We start from the raw sequence: 15,661 nt of genomic DNA, 5'->3' as shown, positions 1-15,661 counted from the left end.
GTGGGTCAGCTAATACGAGAATCCCAAGTGAGTGATGTGTGCTCAAGCTTAGAACATATAAGTGCTGAACAAAGTACGAGTTTAGTGATGCAAGGAAGCTGTTATGGAGAAGACCAGCAAGTGTGCAGTTAGTGTTTATTATTGCAATGACAAAAGCCAGTCAGGAAAAAACTTCGTTCATGCATATGCTTACATGTGTCGGCAGAACCCAGAGAACTTATATTAAAACAAGAAAAGGTAAAGAGCATCATTGGCTTGGTCACTCAAGCAATCCCAATGCCCTTGCAATTATTAACATTAAACTTATCTTCCAAGCAGCACACAAGGTAGAATTTAAATTTATATCAGATGGAAGGGCGACCATATCTTGAGGGTTTAAAATTCTTATATCCTGTATGAATTTTAAGAGTCTGGAGGGTCTCTAATATAGACAGAGTAGAGGTTGAAATCTAGGTCCTTGAAGTTGCTGGGAAAAGACAGGAAAAGTGATCACTGATTGTTGCATTATGTATTCAGTTATTCTAGAGGTACTTAAGTCTCTCCTGAGATACAAAACATCCAGGTTCAGCTTACTGGTATGAGAAATAAAAAATTATAATAAATTAGAATGGTCCAAGGGAACGAAAATAGGAATACAGAAAGATAAATAGAGTTTATTGCAGAAAACACCACCTTTTATATGCCAGTCTATGAAACTCGGTTAAACCTTATGATCATGTGATAATGCTATGTATGATCTATTAACGAGTGATAATGTGATTGCATTTTAGCAGTTTTAAACATTCTTTGGCACTGAATTTTAGTGAACTGTCATTTATGCTTAATTTTTGTGTCTTGCTCAAGCCACAGCTGAACACTTTACAGAGCCAAAACCACTCTGTAGAGATGTGCTTGGCTTCACCATTTAGCCACAACTTTTATGATGCTGCTTCATGTATGAGCTGTGTTTGCACGTTTATATGCATTTGCTCAATGAAGGTCAGGCTGGGGCCTATAAAAGCCAGGGCACCAAACTTTTGTGTGAATCGATCTGGAGCATATATGATTGGCAAGCACATGCACACGCTTACACACTGACACGTTATATATGACAGCTCTCACTGCCACATATGGCAGTTGGAAGTATCATTGATTCAATTGATGTAGCGGGTATATCAACCATGGCCTTTCCAGTTAACTTTTTCAACATTGTGCACAGTTTAGGGCTGCTCTAGAGATTGAAAAATAATAATTAAGCCCTCATGACTTCTTCAGCAGGGCAACTGTTCTTAGATGAATTTAACTTCCATTAACAGCTCAATGGTAGTTGGTGAACTGCTGAAATGGCATTTACATGATCAACTGCTGTTCAACTGAACTGCTGTTGAAAATGCCCATGTAAAGAATATGATTAATGTATTTAAGAAATGTAGCAAAATAAAGCCTCACACACAATTAATGTAAGTTGAAAAAGTTAACCCGATCACTGAAATACATGCATCACTTAAATAATGAGTGGCCAGGAAATGCACACTGTCAACCTAAAGTCATTGCTGCTGTTCAAGAAAAATCATACTACAACAGGCTTCTGGTGTCAGAGATGTCCATGACCTCTGAGAGTAATCTTGCCTCTATAGTATTCCTACAAAAGAGCCATAGTGACCATACTTGAACAAAAACTACAATTTAAAAAAATTCCATAAAAGATCCTCAAATGCTCCAGAGCAATAAAATTGACATATGCACAGACAACAATGGCCTTACTATGTACTACAGCACAGCAAGCAAGGATTCTCAGGGAAGAGAGAATAGTGCTCTCAGTTGTAGTAAGGGTTTCCCTATGTTTCTTTACACTTTGTTTATCATGTGATGACATGTACGTACAGCAGACATCCAAGCATTGCTGCAGCTTCGTCCATCAGTTTCTTTAACTCTACATGTGTAACTGCAAGCAAGTATCCCATTCAAAAAGGCATCTAGTTTCATGATTAGTTGGGAAGCCCAGTCAACCATGGGGTTACTTCTAGCACAACACTTTACATGCAACAAATACTCAAGGGGTCTCCTGACAGAGGCAGCTGCATGGCTTGCCTGCCCACCAGTGCTGCCAGTGTAATTTGCCTCTTACCTGGCATTGTTCATGCTCTGGTGGTAGGCTGCACTCCACCAGTTAGCCTGGGACTCTGTGCACAGCTGTAGGCCTGCCTGTGGAGGAAGAGACAAGGGACCCTTGGAAAGACGGAGTGATCCCCGTTCCAGTGACTGATCTGCACAAAAGCATGTTGCCTCCAAAAATGCCAGTGTGTCCATCTGGCTTAGTGTCTCCAGTTCCGCTGAGTCGAATGTGCTTGGCTTCAGCGGCAGCTCTTCAAACACTTGTGCCTGTGAAATCTACAAAGGAAGAAGTGGGTGACCACTGTGACAAGGATGCTTGTCATGAGGCACAGCTCACCTCAAAGCAATGCTCGCTGGTCACAAGTTTCTTGTCCTGCAAAGTTCTCCATTGCAGTGCCAACCAAACAAGGTGGTTAAGAGATCCAGGATGCAGCCATTGTGATTCTGCGCAAAGATTCATTACATGTTCGCTGCACACTGAGCGTTAAGTAGAGTTCATAGGGAAGACAAGAGATTAAAACAGCCCGGAGGAAAGAAGAACTAAGAGGTGTGAGCACTGAAGCTTGCAATAAAATTAAAGTAGAAAGTTGGACGAGTTATCGAGACTCACTTTCAGGAGCATTGCACCGACATAATGTCTGGAGACATAGAATTGTACTGTCGGCTTCTTCTATGCCTCCACCCTTTATGCTGGTGTAATGCACCAAAGCCTGCAACCAAGCAGTGTTACATAACAGCAAAAGCTTATGCTGCAAGTGACTCAAAGTAAGCTGAAAAATCCACAAAGTGACACTGCATAGATTTATATGACTTTAATGTCACTGCATTAAATCTTGACATTATTTCATGTTCTTGATTTTTCTTGTGTCAAAAAAAAAAATCAGAATATACCTTCAAAGAACCTAACAAAAGATATCTGATCGCCATTAATGACCTCCTTGGTTCCAATTTAAAATCACAGTGTGCAATTACCTTTCCTATTCAGCTGTTATTGGTTGATAAGCATATTTAGGTTTTTCCACAGTAGTGATATGCATGTAATCCCTTCATGGGCTATCGGTGGCACCTCTTAATTATGTTTCGAAATTTTTTGTGTCTTACCTTCTCTACCTTCTGAAGTACCAAGTTCCCCATTCTGATATGTCTTAATGATAAAATACCATCCTAAACAGGGTTCTAAGAGCATTGTTAAGTTTCTTATTTTGTCATGTTTCTAGTCAGGAAACTTGTTTCAGGCAGCAAGCCATATCTAGCAGAAAAATGGATGTGTAAAACTGTCAAGGTCTCAGCACGGCAAAGAATGGGCATGAGGGCTGATAATATTGGATAGCTCCAGCTGAAGCTATAATGGCTTCAGAGCAGCAATGCATGCACTTATGCTCCTTCACTCTATTTCAAAAGAAGCTGTCAACATCTTCAAGGAGCATTTTTCTGTCATGCTGTTTCGGTTTTGGTTTCAACAGCCATGGCTTTGACGTCAAAGAGTGGTTATATGTCACATGAAGCACGGAAAAACTAATATAATCGCTGCTTCATCGTTTTAATTCACTACAGTGCTGAAGCCAGCCTTCCTCAAGAGCTGAAATGACAATTAATGTAAAACCAGCGACTATATTGCAGTTTTTTTCATGCCCCACGTGACCTATAACCACATTTTGGCATCACAGTCATCGGTCAGCCATGGAAACCGAAACTGAAATAGACCAAGAAATTCCGTTATAAATTATTTAGTGCTCGTAGAAGAATACCACGTAGTAATCCATGTATAACAACATCTTGCGCATCACTACAAAGCATAAAACATGCACGTAAAAGTTAGGTGTCTATACTCTTTTCAGGTACAAAATCAGTGACAACTGGTTTCAGCTTCTCCCAATATATTGGAGGCCTGAACAACATTGCATTTCCAGTTTCTGATAATCTTTAAACTATTTTTCAACTATAATTCAACTATATTTCAACTATAATGTTTCAATTATTTTTGTTCACCTCAATAGTAACTCTGAATGAATAGCTAAACTCTGAAACCATTAGTTGCAATTTTTCAATATCCAAAAGCTTTGTGTGTTATGAGTGCAATGGCTTATAGCAATTGCATTTGAAAGTGGCATTGCCAAATGGGTTGCACCACAATGCTTGCAGCTGCTCTCAGATGGCATCGGATGCAACATCATAAATGGTGCATCACTGTTAGCCTATCAATCTGTTTTGAATGCTGTAGCAGTTAGTGAGACAAATCTCATTGTAACATCAGTGCATTTTTGATAAACAGATTACGTGTGCCTACTGCTTCTTATCGCAAAAGTAAAGCACCTGTTGAAGTGTTCTCCGTTTGGAGACAGAAGCAAAACTGTTAGCGAAAGCATACAAGCAGCGTAGACAATAACATGACAAAGAGGAGGAGGAGTGAAGAGGGCTCAGTGCGGAGTGGCAGTACCATGATACACAACACCCCTCCCCATTTTATAGACGTAGTTTCAGAGGTGAGATGGAAAACTCCTCTCTCGGGTGGACTGCCGAAGAATGGTGCCAGTTGCTGGAGGAATACCAATGGAGACATCTGTGCTGTCTGGGTCGGAGCTGCTGTGCATGGGTTCTGATGAGTCAGATGATGGCTTGTGAGCAGATTGTTCATTTTGATCTTCTGACTCGGAGTGCAGCTTGGGCAGTTTGAGTTCAGGTGCACAGCAAGGAACATTGGAAGTTTTGCAGTCACTCTTCCTAATATGGTCACCATGCCTACGCCAGGTTGTACCATCATTAAGTTTGACCTCGTACGATACAGGTCTCTTGCAGGAGTAGATCACAGCAGCAAGCCATCAAGGTCCATGTGAAGAAAAGTTTCTTGCAAAGACTGAATCGCCGGGCACAAACTTGTGGGTTGGTGCAACTCAGAACTTCTGTGACAGCTGGTTGCGTTCTCACTGGATGCCTTCCTAGGAATCAGGGTACAAGCTGTCTAGGGCAGACTTTAACAGGTTTGAGAACAGCAGCTCCGCTGGGCTTCTTCCTGCTGTTGTGCACAGTAGCAAGTGTTGCTGAAGCAGGAAACAGCTCAGCTGAAGTTCGACATTGCCGATTATCAGTCGTTTCAGGCAAACAGATGGTCATTTGCTTCATTTGTTTTCTGAACGAAGCACTCAACTTGTCCAGTGGAAGATGGATGACAGGGTGCGACCGAAGTTAGGTGAATGTTCTTTCTAATGAGAAACTGTCGGAACTCTGCTGACGTGAATGTAGGACCGTTGTCGGATACAACGATGTCAGAAAATCTGTGCATGGCAGAGTTTTCTCAGTTCTAGGATAAGGCTAGCAGCTGAAGTGCTCTTGACAATTACGACTTCTAGCCACTTTGAGAATGAATCTATGACAATTATTAATAACTTGCCTTGGAATGGTCCAGCAAAGTCCACATGCAGCCTTGACTACAGTCCCATAGTAAGCTCCCAGGGATGGACTGCAGCGCGTGGTGCAGCGTTCCTAGATTCTTGGAAAAATTTATACATGCACGGATGATGTTTTCCATATCACTGTAGTGTTTTCGCCACCACACATAACCTCGTGTGAGTCCCTTCATGCAGACGATTCCAGGGTGTGATGAATGAGTGAAGCAACTGAAGCACTTCCACAAGGAGTTGCGGTGGAATGATGATGCAGGCACCCCACAAAACACAGTCGCGGAAAACAGAGTGTCCACTGCGGAGCAAGAATTCGAAAGGTTGGAGCTGGTCATTTACCTTTTCTGGCCATACATTATGAATCCACTCGAGTACTCGGGGCAACACATGACCCTTCTTTGTCAGTTGAGCAATCTTGGTTGCATCCGCAAAAGCTTCAGGTGGGTTTTCGAGCAGTAGGACATCTGTCACAGCATGACACCATTTGTACAGGACAGTGGAAGGTGGCTGAATGAATCAGTGTTGCTCATTTGTCATCCTTGCCTGTAGATGAGCTTGTATTCGTACTGTGCGAGCAGCAGATTCCAACGAAGCATCCTTGAGGAGAGCACGCTAGGTATCGGGCAGCTGTGATACAGCAGAACTAGCAGTGGCTTGTGGTCGGTGTAGACTTTAAAATACCTCCCACAGAGAAACTGAAGAACTTCTTGACGTCAGAGATGACAGCCAGAGCTCCTTAGTTTGTCATGAGTTTGTCATGAGTGTCCTTAGTTTGTCATTCCGAGGAAAGACTGAAGTTGCTGCTTGTTTTTAGGACTTCATTCTAGAATGGGCTTCGACCTTTTCTTCTGTCGGATGAATACTGGCGCATCAGTGCTTACTTCCAGTAATCTGAAGTATATTTCTCTCGGCTCAGAGAAATGTTGTCATCTCTCATGCGCTTTAACGCAGCTTGCAGGCATTTGTTATGTTCGAAGGCATCCTGACTTCCTACTGTGATGTCGTCGAGGTACACATGGACTCTAGGCAATGCCATGAGGACCTCTCCCATGTGATGCTGAAGTATGGCTACAGCGGATGACACTCCGAACGGCAGGCGGGTAACTCTGAACAGTCCTTGATGAGTGCTGACTGTCAGATCGGCTGTGTCCGTGTCCACAGCAAACTGCTGGTATGCTTGATTTAGGTCTAACTGTAACAGTGCATTCAGCAAGGTTTTAAAAAAGCTGGTTGGTGAATGGAAGCGGATACATTTCCATCTTGATCGCTTGGTTAACAGTGCTTTTGTATTCACCACACAGCCTGACCTTGCTGTTTTGTAGCGATAGCTACATTACGGTAGCATTTCGAGCCTTCAGCATGGCGGCGCCGCCACCACGCTGTCATGTGGTTGGCCACGCGGTGTTTAGCAGCTGCCGGTGGCGCAGCACCGTGGCTGATCACGTGGTTGGTCACGTGACCAGCCACGTGGTGCGGAGCAGCTGCTGCTGCCAGCGGCGTGGCTCGCCGACGAAACCGAGCTGCCACAGCTGTGCGCGTGCACCGTGTCAAGTGGGACGAAGATGAAGAAGGAACGCCCAGTGAAACAGAGCGGTGAAAGACTTACTTTGCAATTCAGCTGAGCAAGTTTCACTCGGCCAGTTGTAGCTATCGCGTCACTCCAGGTTTAACCAGAGCTAAACCACTGCCAATTTTTCTTGATGATGCAGACTACAAAGGTAGCCCATCGTGAGGACCATACGGGCTGGTATACTCTTTCTTGAAGAAGGACGTCAATGGCTACATCTACTTTGGGCAGTACAGCTACTGGAACTTGACGAGCTTTAAAAAAAATAGGAATGATTTCTGCCTTGAGCTTGATGCGAACGGATGGTCCCTTGCTCTTCCTTAGTCCTTCAGCAAAGACTTCTGGGTATTCAGAGATGGCGTTCGACAAGGATAGCGGCACTTCAATTCGAGGTACATGGTTTATAACGCAGAGCGATATTCCTAATGTAGGAAACCAGTCTCTTCCTAGCAGGCTGGTGCCATTTCCACGAACAACGAGAAGATGAAAGCAGCTGCTCTTCGTTCTGTATGAAACAGTGACTTCCAGTGATCCCGCAATCTCTAAATGTTCCTTTGCATAAGACCACAGCTGTAGGGAAGACGGCCTAAGGTCTTGCCTTGACAACCGAAGTTTCTCCATCGCATTCTTGCTGATGATGTAGCAGGCAGCCCTGGAGTCGACCTCCATGGTCAGCGGCGTGCTGTTTATCTGAACATCCATGCAGACTGCTGGAGAAGTGATGCTGTTGGTTAAAGCACAATCCGTTATTGTGTGATCTGGTTTTCACGATGAAAACGCTGATGTCGTGGAGTTTACATTTCGAGCAGGATCAGCTGACTGCAAAATTTTATAGTTGTGTCTACGAGAGTGCGACTTTTTATAGAAAAAGCCCTGTCGACGCTGATCTGGCTTGGAAGTTTTCTCTTTTGCTGTCTCCTTTCGGCACGCCTTCTCGAGGTCCTTTGTTACTGCAGTAGTGACAGATGGCAGAATGATAGAAGTAAGTATGTGCATCATGCTCACTGGTGCAATGCCAACATTGCTGGCTAAGAGAATGATTGGCTGGCTTGGTGTCTTGGCGCTTGGGGCTCCTTTTTACTTGATGTGTTTCAGGAGGCAAACTCAACTTAGAGCGGTGAAGCTCTCCGGTTTCGGCGGCTGCTTCTTCCGCCGCACGCGCCAGTAGGATGGCCTTGAACACCTTGAGATCCGGCTCAGCCAGGAGACGTCTTTGGATAGGTTCTTCATGTAGGCCACAGACTGGGCGGTACAGAGAAGATGATCCAGTCGTCAATCCCCAAACTCACAGTCTCGAGCTAAATGCCAGAGAGCAGCGAGGTAATCCGGAACCGATTCACCATGCTGCTGGTACCACTTGTCGAAACAAAAGCATTCCATTATGACAGAAGGGGCTTTCCAATGAAGTGGGCATTGAGCTTGATAATGATGTCTGGGAAGGGAACTTCAGAGGGTGCCTTGGGTGTGGAGAGCGAATGCAGCAGTGTATACGTGTTGATGCCACATATTCTGCAGAGGAAAGTCCGTTTCTTGTCATCAGACTGGATGTCGTGAGCTTGGGAAGTAGAACTCGAGGCGTTCTAGGTAGACTTGCCAGGCGGTAGGCTCAGCAGGCGGGAATTCGCTGATTGTGGCCGAAGGCAGAAGTGCTGTCATGTCGACGGCAGTGCGCAGGGCTGGAGCGGGTCCAGGAGTTTTACCACGGGCGGTCAGTATTGAGTAAACTTGCGTGTGTGGACTGCAGGGATTCTATTCTTTGTCATCAGTGAAATGTTCTGCGGTCGGATTCAGAGGTATAACTGTTTATTAGAGTGAAAGCATACAAGCAGGTTAGACAGTCACAAGACACCGAGGAGAGGGAGTGAAGAGAGTTCAGTGCAGAGCTGCAGTACCACAATATACAACACCTGTGCTGTGCATGCATCTGACAGAATGTGCCTAGTGTGCATTTCCTTTTGCAGCAGTGCAGATGATGCAGCAGTTTTGTGTTCCACTGAACCACCATGTGCTGGCAATCTGCTGTGTATGCAAGAGACCACATGAAAAATTTCTCTCTTTACTAATGTATCAAGGAAATTCTCGTGCATCAGCATGATGACTTTATTGATGTAGCTGCAGCAGCAAACTACTCCACTAAATCACAGAATATTGTGGTTTTTAATTAAAATAATATTAGAAAAAAACTGTGCATGTCACACCATAAATTTCGCTAAACCTAGATTTAACTGCACAGAGAGCTATTCAGTAGACCAAGACTTGGCAAGACCATGTTTGGCTGCATTGGTATTTTCACATATAAGCAATAGTTTAATTGAATTGCACAAGCTAACATCAGCTCAACTTTGCTTGGGCTGACATGAAATGGTGTGACGCAGGCTAATCTTGCAACAGCATTTTTCCAGGCTAAATGCCTTTAAGCACTTTTCCAGACTAACACATTTAAATTCACATAGCTATTATCCAAAAAGTAGTAAACACGTTTTCATCAAGTGTAGTTGCACTTTGGTCATTTTCATAATGGACAAAGTCAGATGGCATGCTGTGCCATTTTGGTTCACATATGCACTGTTGTTTTACAGCCACACTGAGAGCAGCCAAGCTGGAGTCTTAGATTTTAAAATGAGGTCCTGCTCAACACACCACAAAAAGTGCATAATATACCAGCCAGAGTTTGTTACCTACCTTGATCATATTTAAGAAGGTCTGCAAAGGTAGGAAACTCAAAGGCACAGGTGTCAAGAGTTGGGTCTTGCAGCAACCATGATGTACTGGCTTCACTATCAAAAAGGCCCCTGTGAACTTTCTTTCGAACCTGACAAGAAATTCCACCAGCAGAAATAATTTATTCTTTCTGCATTGCTAATAAAGAAAAGTGGAAAAGTCAGCACCAAAAGAAGGTACTCTAAACATGTCTCTGTTTTTTGCTGCCTGTGTCTTTGCATATGATGGAAGTACCACTGTGTGTAAGCCTGCATCTCACTGTTTTAGTAGGAAGTATGAATTCATTCAATCAAAAATAAAAAACTGGGTGCATAGGTTGCATGCCAAACAGTGTGGCAGCCGTATCTTTTGTGGTCGTGCTTAACAGGGATGTTTACTAAACATAATGCATGGCGCGCAGTATGATGGTGTCAACTAGCAACAGATATCAGTTTTGTCTCCATCAAGCGAAGAACACCTATGTGAGGAGAGCATCTATATCCCTTGCCATCACACGTGCACATTGCATCGTACCACCATTACATCGGAATGTACGACCAACTAGCCCAGCAACAGTTTTACTAGAAAAAAGACAGAATTATGTTCCCAACCAAGGCTACAGCAATTTTTGGCAATGGAAGCATGCCTAGAGTTGTGCTTGAAAAATAGAATCAGTATGGAAGGCTATGTTACAGAGTGATGAATTCGAGCTTTGAAATATCAATTTATAGTGAGAATTAAGTTACCACAACCTGTGGCATGCACATTGCTGCAGGTGTTACCTACTGATGCAAGAATATTAAATATGTGGCTGAGATTTTTAGACCTGGGGCCGTATTACGTAACTGTCACAAATTCTGTCAAAAGTTATTGACAGTGACGTCAAAATGACGAAACGAAGAGACGTCACCACTTGACGCAACGAAGAATCAGCCAATTACAGCAGGGCGGTGCCCCAAGAGCATTTTTTTTTAGGATGAGGAGCCGTCTGCTAAATTTTTGTAAAAGGACTTAAGAAATACACAGCGATAAAAATAACTAATATTTTATCTTGCCAAAACATTGTGTTTAAAGTTCGAAAATATTAAGCAAGACAAAAAGTGTACGATGTTGTGCTATTAAATTCTGGTGGGTAACTTTTGCTGCCGCGGGGATGCGCTGACGGCGGTAAAACGTCAAGCTGCTTTGTGCGAAAGCAGCAGATTCCACGCCGTGTTATTGTTTTTTATGTGGTGTCTGAAATCAAGCTACTGTGTGGTTGACCTAAATGCACAGAAAAAGCTGAATGAATACAGTGAAGGCTACGTGCCTGCCGAGCGAACTTGCAAGAAGCGCTTGGTACGAAATCGGCGAAGACAGCTTGTTGGAGTCTGTGTTGTTCGGCTCTTTCGATCGATGACAAAAATGTCAAAAGTTGAGGTGTTGCAGTATGTGATGTGTGGTTGTTTGTTTCTTTTCCTTGGTAAACAGAAGACGACCACGAAGTGCTTTCCAGCATAAGCGTGTTTTGCTTATATGTAGCTGTTGCACAGAGGTGGCCGTGGGAACCCACCTCTACTGCGCACTAACTTTGCAGATTGCCTCCAACACCTGCCGCAAGTATTTACTTACCATCACTTGTGCGATGCTGACATGCGCCTCGTTACCAATGGTAGGTTGAAAGCCGCCCGTGGCAAAAAACCGCAGTGCACATTTAGCACCCGTGGTCGCACTGACAACGCGCTCGCACGTCCACCTCCCAGTTCATCGGCGAGTTTGTTGCACAGCCACTCCCCAGTATGCTTCTCCAGTCGAAAAAGGCGTCGAAACAGCTCCTCCGGCAAGTCAAACGCGTTCTCGAGCCCCCTCCTTCGCCGTTGCTCGCACCGGCGCAGCCGCCCTAAGGCCCGTTTCACATGCTGCGAAATTCGCCGCACCGACACTGCGAATTCAGTGCCGCCGCTGATGCCGCAATGCGATTGCCGCTCAGTCCTTTCACATTCAATGCAGAACCTGCGAATTCATTTGGTTGTGCCAGCAAGGTTGCTACATGCCTGCTTATGCAACCTGTGAATAAACGTGGCAGTAATGCAACAAGGAATGTGTTAATGTTGTTGTAGTCATGTGCACTTTTAGATACAAGGCAACATTTCGTATCTTTTTGTTAAAGTAAACAGTTCTGAATTTTTCGAAAAGCACATGATGGCCAAAGTCAAGCCTGACCAAAGCTAAGCCTGACGGGGAGCCAAGCAGTGGATACTCCCTATTGGTCAGTCGAAGAGCGAACACACTGACACTGCGAATGAATTCCAACCGGGCAGAAATCGTTCGCAAGCCATCTGCGGCAAGAGCGGCGGCCCTCTCCAGCCGAAGACCGAACAAATTCGCAGTGGCGGACGGTGAAATTCGCAGCATGTGAAACGGGCCTTACGTGTATCACCGCGTACACTGCCGCCATTTTCTGTCAAAAACGAAACGGTCAAATTGACCGCCTCGAGGATGTCACAAAAAACTGTCAATTAGCACCTGCATAATTAGGGGTGGAATGAAGATGAACCAGCCCCGAAGCCAACGACGACGAAGCGCTCACGCCGCCGGTTGGATGCTTGTGCTGGATGGAACACTGCCGCTTGTGTCTGGTCTCTCGTCTCTCTGCCTCGTAGATTGCCTCTGCCAAGGTCTTCGTAGCCGGCGCTCCCATCGTGCCAATAAACCGCTCTACAGGGGCCAGATTACTTAACTGTCAATTAGGAAAATTGTCAAAAACTTGTCACAAATGTGTCAATAAGCCTCGCTCCTATTGGTCGGTCGTGGCTGGCGGCCATATTGCTTTTTTGCATCATGGGTGGCTGCAGGTGACGTCATGGATGTGGCAGAAGTGATGACGTTGCACACCTAATTATGCATCCACTATATGACAGATTTCTGTCACAGTTTTGAGGCCGTCAATTTGACCGCTGCCTTTGTGACAGAAAGTGGCGGCAGTGTACGCGGCGGTACGACTGAGGCGGCTGCGCTGGCGCGAGCAACGGCGAAGGAGGGCACACGAAGATGTGCCTTTTTCGACTGGAGAAGCAGACTGTGGAGTGACTGCGTGACGAACTCACCGATGAACTGGGAGGTTTGCATGCGAGCGCGCTGCCGGTGCGGTGGCAAGTGCTGTGTGCACTGCGGTCATTTGCTACCAGCGGCTTTTAAGCTGCCGTTGGTAGTGAGGCACACGTCGGCATCGCACAACCGACGGTGAGCAAATGCGTGCGGCGGGTGGCGCAGGCAATTTGTAAAGTTAACGTGCAGAAGGGGTGGGTTCCGTCGTCACCTCTGTGACACACAGCTACATATAAATAAGTCACGCTTATGCTGGCAAAGCACTTTATTTTTCCCAGCAAATGGCACTTCGTGGTCGTGTTCTGTTTCCCAAGGGGAAAGAAACAAACAACCACACATCACATACTGCAACACCTCACCTTTTGGCATTTTTGTCATCAGTCGTAAGAGCCAAACAACACAGAATTCAACAAGTTGTCTTCGTCGATTTTGTACCAAGCGCTTCTTGCAAGCTCGCTCGGTAGTCACGTAGCCTTCACTGCATTCGTTGAAATTTTTCTGTGCACTTAGGTCAACCGCACAGTAGCTCTATTCCAGACGCGGCGCAAAAAACAATAACACGGCGTGAAACAGCTGCTTTTGTGCAAAGCGGCCTTTTTACTGCCGTCAGCGCACCCCCGCGGCACCGAAAGTTACCCACCAGCCAATTTGATAACCCAACTTCGAACGCTTTTTGTTTTGCTTAATATTTTCAAACTTCAAACACAATGTTTTTGGCAAAATAAAATATTAATTATTTTCATCGTTGCTCATTTCTTATTTCTTTTTACAAAAAATTTAGCAGACGATCTCTCGAATGCTCTTGGGGCGCCGCCCTGCTGTAATTGGCTGATTCCTTGTTGCGTCACTCGGTGACGTCTCATCGTGTCTTTTTGACGTCACTGTCAATAACTTGTGACAGAATTTGTCACAGTTGCGTAATCTGGCCCTAGGTGTGCAATGGTCACCACTTCTGCCACAGCTGTGACGGCCACGACCGACCAATAGGAACGAGGCTAATTGACACGTTTTTGACAAGTTTTTGACAACTTTCCTAATTGACAGTTTCGTAATACGGCCCCTGGTATGCAAAAGTGTTACAAGTATCCTGACAAAACATTGCCAATTTTATTCAGTCAGCACCAAAATATGAATCAGCACAAGAGAAACTATAGCCTGCCTGATGAAAGCTGTGACTCACCTCAGGCATGCATATCTGTTCCTTGAGGTTAGAAAGCCACCGGTTCTCGTCAACTTCACTTTTGCAGAGTGTATGCAGCATGTGACCTGCGCAAGAGGATAGGCAGAAAAATGCCATATCTATTAGTGTAATTTGCACCCGCGAAAAATTTCCGCACGCCCATCTTTTTATCCGAACTTCTGAAAAAAAAAAAGAGAACAAACTTTTACTCGCATATTTGGCGCTCTCTAATGCGCCAGACCACCAGCAATTACATGCACGTGCACGCAAGGCAGGATATATTTGGAAAGATCGGCGCGGCCGCATCGTCGTGTGCGGCTGCGAAAGGTACGAGTGGTACAAACTGTGCACCGTGTACCCGGCTACCGTAACCCGGCTCGCTCGTGCTGGCGGTCGCTTTCCTGAACGAACAGTTGCTCGCGCACCCAAATTCGAAACTACCGAATTGTTCGCTGTTCAATTTGCCGCTAGTCATGCCGGGCCGCGCGCGAGAGCGTCTTTTGCTAGACTTGGCTACCAGTCGAGCATTCCGCTGTTATCCGGAGAGGAAAGTTGTGCGCATGCGCCGTTACTATGGCAACCGGAGAGGATGCAGCAGGTGCGGCGTGCGCTTCGCCGTCGCCGCGACCGCGTGCCTGCTCCACCGTCGGAGCCGTGCATGACGTGACGCGGATGAGCGGATGGTAACCTGCAGAGAGACCCCGCAGGTGCGCCGCGCACTTCGTCGCCGCCTCGTCGCACGCCGCGCTCTATCACCCGAACCGCGCGTCGCGCCATGCGCAGCACTGCGTATAAAAGGCGGAGATGTAATGGGCGGCTGTATCTCAACGTTTGATATGGATGCACATAAGGAGAGTCCAGCCACTGCTAAATGGCGGTATAGACAAGAGAAGATTAACTCTTCTGATCCTGAGGTTGTCGCCTGGCACTTGGCTACTCAATAAAGAGAGAATGAGCGTAAGAAGGCGAAGAGAGCAGCGGAGATGCCTGAAGATATATATATATATATATATATATATATATATATATATATATATATATATATATATATATATATATATATAGAGAGAGAGAGAGAGAGAGAGAGAGAGAGAGAGAGGAACGGCTTGCCAAACGGAGATGCCAGACTGCAGAGTGTAATAGACGGCACATAGCCGCGGAGATGGAGCCCAATGTCTCTCATTGCTAAACATACAGTGACCACAACAAGCTCACCCAGGGAAACGTACCTCTTGCTACGTATATCCTGGCATAGCCGAGCTAAGCCACTGCCAATTTTTTTTCACTCCTCTGCCTACCACTGCTGCATGCAGGAGCAGTATTGCTGGTCTCGCGATTGTAGCGTTGCACATTTATTGCTTTGAGCCGCGCAGCAGTATCCCCAATTACGATTCCAAAAACATGCACTGGCCATGACTTTGCCAGCAAAAGGAGTTTGTTTGAACTTCTTTGCGACTGGTGACCTGACGCCACTGTTTGGATTTTTGTTTCATTTCGGGAGTGAAATGAAACACCTACGTTTCGTCTCCTATAACAATGGAGTCCAACAATCCTTCCTTATCCTCACACTTTTGAAGAAACTGGCGAGCATAGTCAAGGCGTTTCTCCTTGTGGTCTGATGTCAATAGCCGCAGT

At 45.4% G+C, this 15,661-nt stretch overlaps 1 protein-coding gene and 1 long non-coding RNA gene across 5 annotated transcripts in view; one reads left to right on the top strand and one right to left on the bottom strand.

The window, feature by feature from the left end:
- Positions 1 to 15,661, bottom strand: part of LOC144125340 (uncharacterized) — a 134,368-nt gene that overhangs the window by 57,345 nt on the left and 61,362 nt on the right. For 3 of the 4 annotated variants that reach the window (XM_077658622.1, XM_077658624.1, XM_077658621.1), the window contains exons 12-15: positions 14,027 to 14,112; positions 9,742 to 9,871; positions 2,432 to 2,538; positions 2,108 to 2,370 (exon numbers count right to left, since the gene is read on the bottom strand). In XM_077658622.1, coding sequence (XP_077514748.1) covers positions 2,108 to 2,370; positions 2,432 to 2,538; positions 9,742 to 9,871; positions 14,027 to 14,112 — 586 coding nt within the window. The remainder of the gene's footprint in view (positions 1 to 2,107; positions 2,371 to 2,431; positions 2,539 to 9,741; positions 9,872 to 14,026; positions 14,113 to 15,661) is intronic. The other variant, XM_077658623.1, reaches the window with a different exon arrangement.
- The window catches only part of LOC144125348 (uncharacterized), an 81,480-nt gene that overhangs the window by 65,009 nt on the left and 810 nt on the right, over positions 1 to 15,661 (top strand). The window lies entirely within an intron of this gene.

Source organism: Amblyomma americanum, chromosome 3 (assembly GCF_052857255.1).
Source record: "Amblyomma americanum isolate KBUSLIRL-KWMA chromosome 3, ASM5285725v1, whole genome shotgun sequence".
Taxonomy (NCBI): domain Eukaryota; kingdom Metazoa; phylum Arthropoda; class Arachnida; order Ixodida; family Ixodidae; genus Amblyomma; species Amblyomma americanum.
The sequence above is the reverse complement of the archived record's forward strand: the minus strand, read 5'-3'. Positions and strand labels throughout refer to the sequence as shown.